Raw genomic sequence first — 7279 nt, forward strand, 5'->3', positions numbered from 1 at the left:
GCTTTTATGACCAGAGACAAGTGATATGTTTTAGGACTTTTCTCCTAATATTACCGATCAGTTTATTATGAGCTGATGGTAGCGCTGGAATGTCATTAATTCTTAACAAAAATGCCTCTATGAATAATGCTGACGCAAAGCCTAATTAAAACAGGAACAACATTGAGAACAGTAAATTCTGTACCGCTGTGATGTAAATTCTGAGTCTTTTTGCTCTAGCTCAGTTTTCTGATTCCAGCAAAAGCCAAGTATAGGGACGAAAAGTGCAAAGAATTGAAGATCCAAGTGTCAGATGAGCTGTGAAAAATGTCACGTCGGATATACATAAAAGTTGCCTAAATTCTAAATGATTGAAGTACAACACACATTATTCCAAAGTCAAACTTGGTGATTTATTTTTAAATTGAAAACCACATTCTTCTTCTGGTACTGTTCTACTTTTTCTTTTTCAAAACAGTATGAGAGAAGTATTTCAGCAAACAGGAAGTGTCTGGGTCTGGTCTCCTGGTGTTCCTATCACTGAAAGCAGGCTTTCATAATTGCAATGCTTAATGTTGGACCAGATGTCTACTTATTGCTATGTCCCCAAGCATGCATCAAAAGAAATCTTTAAACATTCGACTCTGAGGCCTAAAGCACGAGTTCTTTTGTGGTCTTATACCTTTATTCTTTCCTAACTTAAATATACAGAGTGAATTTCTGGCTCTCCCATCTATCCATTTTGTTGTTGTTGCTGATGTGTTTATTGGCCTATGAATAACAGAGGCAGTTACTTGTTTTGCTAATGCTGATGCTGACTGGCCAGTTTGTAGGTTTTTATTACTCCCTTTATATCTAGCTATTTGCTTTTTTTCACCGATTTAACTGGAGCCTCGTTGTGTCATCTCTCTGTGTGCTGCACTGGCTATAGAGATGACAATAAAGTTTACTTTGATTTGGTTAAATGACTTGTGAGTTCATTTCTCCGGTGTTCTCCTATGTTGTTTCTCTTGCTGGGAGCATATTTGTGTTTCACTGCAAAACATTTCAACACAGTAAGTCAAAAAAATAAAATCCATAATGCCTATTTTTATTTGCATACAAATGAATATCTGCGCTGTGCTGCGTTCAACACTTTGTGGTAGTTACAGCCGTCGTGTTACAGCACTCGTGTAGAAAACCTTCCTGTTGCTGAATTTCATGATTACTTTTGGAATCAATGATAGAGTACAAGAAAAAACACTATTTTAAATGGACCACAGACCCTAGCCCTAAACAGTCACCCAAGAGATTAAAGAGTACAACAAAACTCTAATATGACCTGAAACGTAACAAGAATGACATGTCACTTTTTAAAGCCTTTTAAAAAAAGCAATAATTGACAGTATTTCAATGGTACATTTTTTATGTATTTCTTTCTGTACTTTTCTGTATTTCTACCATGTATTGGCCAAGCCAACCCATATTGTAAGAGATCCTTTTTTATATTAGCAGAACAGATACTTTACAAATGCTGTAGGCTTTGGCAGGAGATTACTAACCACTAGGTATCAGCACTGAGCCAGGCCAAGCATTAGCTTTGGTTTGCTGCAACACAGAAAACCTGTTTCTTTCTGCAATATGACACCTGAACAGAGTACGTACACACTGTGTCTGCAAAATACTGACGATCTTACCATTATGATGGAATAATTATCAACATGCCCTCTTGTGTTTATATCCTCTGACGTTTATCTAAACAAGTATTAATACCAATACTAACAATATGGCCACTGATATTTCTTTGCTGTTGTAAGGATTAAGTTTACACTTCTCTAGGCTTTGAGCTGTGTTACAGGTATCTAGGTACAGTAATGTTAAGAGAGCTGGACACTCTTAACAGTCTACAATTCTGACTGGAGCGAGGGAAACACTGGCATACAGTGTGCTGACTGCTGTCTGCTCCTAGAGTTTCAGAGTAAGAATAATTTACAGCACCTCTAAAGTCAACTGGCAACATAACTTCATTAAGCTGTTGCCATTGCTGGCAACATGAACTGAAGGCTTTGTGCACTGATAAGAGGTTTGGCAGGTATGGTTTGTTTTAGCTTGGTAGAGACTTTGGAATCAGAGTAAATTAGAAACAGACACATTTAGGCCTAATCTGAGCTGCTTTTAGGACTTACAGCTCAGTTCCCCCACAAACATGGGTCAAAAGGCTTGATATGGTGCAGTCTGCAAGCGTAGTCTAGGTCAGATATGGCCCAGAAGTCATAAAGCTGGCTAAATATGTGAGGCAGGTCCATAAAATAAATGTCAGTCATCCTGGACATCAAGGCTAAAATAGAAAATGCACATATTTTGGGCAAAAACTTACTGCTGGATATTTTGGATGTACAAGTCATATTTTCATGTTCACACGAGTATTAACGATACAGGTTGATCAATACAAAGGTTCAATTAAGTTTTTCTTGCCATGAAAATCTTTCTCTGTGCTCTCTCTCTGTGCCTGTGTGTGTTTATGTGTGTAACCTGGTAAATATGAGGTTACCACTTAGCTTCGTGTGTGTCAAACAAGGCAGCTGGGTGCAGTAGAACTTTGAGAAGCTACATAACATTCTTTCATCACTGTTTGCCTGTGGTGACTGGCAAAACTGATAAAGGTACCTGTCCACACAGGACAGGTACCTCTTTGTGTCTATTTTTTAGATTGTGACTATTTGCAAATGTCTATCACACACACCCCTTCCTCACTGATGTGAAACATGTCTGTGTCAATACCTTGACATTTAAATATGTCAAGTTAGTTCAAAAACAGTAGAAATGTATAAGTATTTCAAAGGGGACCTAGAATAAGAACTGTAATGGAACAAAAGAAATGTCAAGCAACAAAAATCTAAGGAAAAACAAGCCTATGAAAGCTTGCCCAGTCAGTGTACAAAATATAATGTAGAAATATAAGCGAAGAATAAAAGGCAGGGCAGGTTTGTTTTGTTGATCAAGTTCTCAGGAAACTGGGGGAGGAGTAGCAATGGAGGCGTGGCCATGTTCAGGTGGAATTCCCCTGAATTTACCTGAGTCCATCCCCCACAACTATAAAGCTCATAAGGTAAAAGCAGGTACATTTTTTTGCCGTGGATACCGAGCCAGAGAGGGCAGTGGTACTCAAACAGCAGAATCCTGACACTGGATTGTCTTAGGACGTCTTTCTGTTTCATCATATTGTGGCCAGTGTTGTAATCAGGTAAATTATATACATACCTAACTAAGATAATCGCTTTACGCTTCAATGATCCTGCTTTTAATAAGCTTTGTTTGCTGGTTTCCTGTTTGCTAGTTTTTCTGGGATGTAAAGAAGCATTTTCTATATTTCACAGTGCCTCCATGTCATCGCCGTGCCTCAGCACTGTTCTGACTCATGCTAACCTAACCATGTATCAGACTGGTTTGCCAGATGTGCTGCAACATCAGGCCACTATGCTTTCCAGCATCAGTCCGCTGCAAATCAGCAATCCAGCATACAGTTCCAACATAGCTGGTGAGAAGAGACATGTTATTTCTGACCTTGCACTGTCACACAATTCACATGCTTAGTTGATCTGTGTCAGACAAAAGATTTTCAAAATGTTAAGTCTCTTGGCTTTGAAGCTTTAGTTAACCAGGCCAGTCTAGTTTCAGCTACAGACTAATCTCAAAGTAAACAGACGCTCTCTTTCAAACTTCAGCCAGCCTGCTCACCTTTGCTTTGACCTTATTTAGTCACTCACTAAATGATTTACCAGGCAAGTAATGTTTAACTCAGCATAACCGCATAACAGGAGAATGCTGTGACCTCATGGTTAAAACAGTTTCACTCTATTTGTTCGCACTTAGAGACGGGCTTCAGAGTTAAGCTAAACTAAAAGTGCCTTATTGTCAGATTCAAACCTGTGTGTATGAACCAAGATCATGGTTTTTATGAAAATATGCTAAATTTCTGTTAAAGCTTAGTGTGTACTGTGTATCTGCACAGCTCAGGAATAATAAATAATCTCTGGCTGTCGCTGCAGGTCAGGGGTACAGGCAGATCAGCCCTAATTACTGGACAGCAGATCATGTGTTGGAGTGGATCAGTGACCAAGTAGAGAGCACCAAGTTCGATGCAAACACCCTTAGTCTGGCAAACTGTGCCATGGATGGCTCCGCCCTTTGCCAGATGAACCGGGAGCAGATGATTGGGGTCTTTGGTGTGCAGCTTGGCCCACACCTCTATCAGAGTCTACAGGAGCACAAGAGCAAAATGCCTGGTAAAATGCTTATGTTATTCAGGAACAATTTACTGACAGTAACAGCTGAAAATATCCATACATAACTGAACTATTTCTAACATCTAGCTATGTGAAGAAGAATTATTTTTATGTATGAAAAATACATGTAAACTAATCTTTCCTTCCCCAGAGATGCAGATGTTATCAGGACAAGAACTGAACGAGACCTGTCAGCTCTTGGACAACTTCTTGGACAACCTTGGACAGAACTTTCCTCTACTCAGCACAATTAAAATTGGCCAAGGTACATCTTATACCGATATGTTCAAAGTTGACATATTATGTGGACTAGTTTACAAGTGGACTTGCTAATTTCTACTTACAGCTGAAGAAGCTGTCAACAAAAGAGAATTTGACTATCAGGATGACTATGATCTGACTACTCTGACCATGGAACCAATGACACCACTGAGAGACACTGGCTACCTGTCTGATAATCATTCTGACAGCGAGTACAGCTCCTCCTCCAACAGTTAGTATTTTATCTTCATATTTGTCAAGACTTGTTATCATTCAAGTTCAAGAATGTTATCAAAAATATATCTCTCGTGTATTCAGCTGGCATGTTTGGCTTTCCAAGCATCGGTTCACCAGAGTCTGGCAGCAGCGAATCTGACCCCGAGTTCTCTTACCCTCCGATTTCAAGTGAGTAAACAAGAAAAAACAACAACAACAACAAAAAACGTTTGAAGTTATTTGCATTCCCTGTATTTCGATTCATTTCTGATAAGTCACCATTTCATCGACAGAAGTGTACATCAAGCCAGAGAAAGGAGAGTCCCGATTGAAACGACCACGGGGGCGACCTCCTAAAGTCAGCAGAGAGCACAGCAGCAACATATATGACAATCCAAAGAAAAACAAACATGGTAAGCCCACAAATGCTGTCTTACTCATAATGTAAAACCGTTTCAGTAGGCATGCATCTGAACACTGAACTATTTTACAGATTCTATTTTGCATTTAATTTGCATCTTTACTAGACCACAGATATTTATCTTTTCTTCTTGCTTGCTTTATGCTAATACAGCATGCACATGCAAACAGACATTTAGCTTATTTTGTCCCACTGTCTTCAGCACCTCGTGGCACTCACCTGTGGGAATTCATCAGAGACATTCTGATCCACCCAGAAAAGAATCAGGGCCTAATGAAATGGGAGGACCGCCGTGAGGGTGTCTTTAAGTTCCTCAAATCTGAGGCTGTGGCTCAGATGTGGGGCCAGAAGAAGAAAAACAGCAGCATGACATATGAAAAGCTCAGCCGTGCAATGAGGTGAGTTCTTGCAGCAGCCCTTCCTTTACTTCTTCCTCAATCTCAACAATTGAATCAGATATTTGAATCAGATATGATTCAGAAGAAAATATTGTAACAAGGCTAAAAACACATGCTGCAGTAACAGCAGTGACAGCTTCGTCACATTTAAGATACTTTTCAGATACTTTTGCTTTAACTATGAATCAAACTTTAGCCCAACTAATCAGAGTTGCATTGGATACATACCTCCTCCTGGTCACAGAAGTCAGAAAATTGTTATGGCAGGCTCATTAAGACTCTCCGCTTCACATATAAAATGCTCAGTTGTTTTAAACTGAGCACCAGATGATGAAGGGGATGATATGCTATGTGCTGAACTTCAAGTAACTGAAACTTCTCCATCTGCAGGTATTACTATAAGAGGGAGATTCTGGAACGAGTCGATGGCCGGAGGCTTGTATACAAGTTTGGAAAAAACTCCAGTGGCTGGAAGATTGAGGAGATTGGTATGACTATGTAAGACATTAGTTACTAAGTGGGTAAGAACTGAAAAGCCAGTCAGAGCAGCAGTTCAGGAACTATAAATGCCTAACCATGTTGCCTGTCTGAAAAAATCCTTGCTGCCCCAAATGTTTAAGACACTAACTTCCTTTAGAAGGAAGGTGTTACAGAAAATGTAAGCCAGTGTTTATGGCTCTAGTAGGTTTTATGAACCAATATGACGTTTCACATGTTTTTAAATTGTTTTAGATACTTGTGAGTGCAAGTACCAACAGTAAAGGCTGAAAAAGCAAACCTCGTACAGATGAACAGATTTTACTCTGGTATTTACTTGTTTTTGTTGATGCAGGACTCGTCTTCATTCGCTACTGTAGCACTATAAACATCTTTTCTGTCATTTTCCCATATCACAGTTTTTTTTCCGTAAAAAACCATTGTGTCTTAGTGTAACATAAGTTTGGAAAAACAAAAAAACTTGGCTAGAAATAAATGTAGGAGAAGTTACTTCACATTAACAAAGTAAAGATGTGCACTACATGTCTTTTGGTATCACTTATTATAAAGTGTGTTTACACAATGTTCGAGTACAGAGTAGTTCATAAGTGTCTGAATTTGAACATGACTGGTTGGTGTGAATCAGTCAGAAATCTGTTGCAGTTTGTGTGATTGTTTTAATGTAATCACCGATCTCTGGATTGATGAGGGGAGTAAATCTTATGTCAATCATTATGTGAATTATGTGAATTATGTGAATTGCATGGCATATTGTTTTTATGGCTTTTTGTATAAATAAATTTTGACATGTATCAACTTTCTGTTTGGGGACTGTTTTTTCCACATACTTCATTATTAGTGAGCATGTTGTTGAAACAAACATATTGGATACCTCATTAGTGAAAGTCCTACAACAAGAGCTGCAGGATGCTGGAGAAAAGGCTGGGACAGAACCAAAACCTATGAGTAGACGAAATTAGACGCAATTAAGTAACAGTAGACATTCACCAGACGCTTCATTATGGTTGCCAGTCTCAAATGACAACAGATTCACAAACTAAAAAGTACATTACAGTATCCATTGCCAACAACCTGTTTATGAAATGAACCCTTTCATATTGCATTCATGTATGGTTCAGGTTATTTGGAAGCATGCCAGATATATTTATATTGATAAACTTTAGACCTATCTACAAAGAATAAATGTCTGTGTGACATAAATAAACAGATGATTAAAAACTAATGAGAGAGTGCATTTTATA

General features: G+C 38.7%; 1 protein-coding gene across 1 annotated transcript; it reads left to right on the forward strand.

The window, feature by feature from the left end:
- Positions 1 to 3065: 3065 nt before the first annotated feature.
- On the forward strand, positions 3066 to 6834 carry elf3 (E74-like factor 3 (ets domain transcription factor, epithelial-specific)). The gene is made up of 9 exons (XM_040029114.1): positions 3066 to 3202; positions 3336 to 3496; positions 4008 to 4244; positions 4396 to 4509; positions 4591 to 4737; positions 4824 to 4910; positions 5015 to 5134; positions 5345 to 5540; positions 5931 to 6834. The coding sequence occupies exons 2-9, from the start codon at positions 3343 to 3345 to the stop codon at positions 6040 to 6042; spliced, it is 1167 nt and encodes a 388-aa protein (XP_039885048.1). The 5' UTR covers positions 3066 to 3202; positions 3336 to 3342; the 3' UTR covers positions 6043 to 6834.
- Positions 6835 to 7279: the final 445 nt, after the last annotated feature.

Source organism: Simochromis diagramma, unplaced genomic scaffold, assembly GCF_900408965.1.
Source record: "Simochromis diagramma unplaced genomic scaffold, fSimDia1.1 OVJJ01000352.1, whole genome shotgun sequence".
NCBI classification, from domain to species: domain Eukaryota; kingdom Metazoa; phylum Chordata; class Actinopteri; order Cichliformes; family Cichlidae; genus Simochromis; species Simochromis diagramma.

Bases quoted from the DNA above. Each gene is read 5' to 3' on its own strand.
- elf3 (XM_040029114.1), top strand. From the start codon at position 3,343: ATGTCATCGCCGTGCCTCAGCACTGTTCTGACTCATGCTAACCTAACC. The intron at 4,510-4,590 runs GTACATCTTATA...TTCTACTTACAG, and splicing joins CACAATTAAAATTGGCCAAG to CTGAAGAAGCTGTCAACAAA. The intron at 5,135-5,344 runs GTAAGCCCACAA...CACTGTCTTCAG, and splicing joins TCCAAAGAAAAACAAACATG to CACCTCGTGGCACTCACCTG.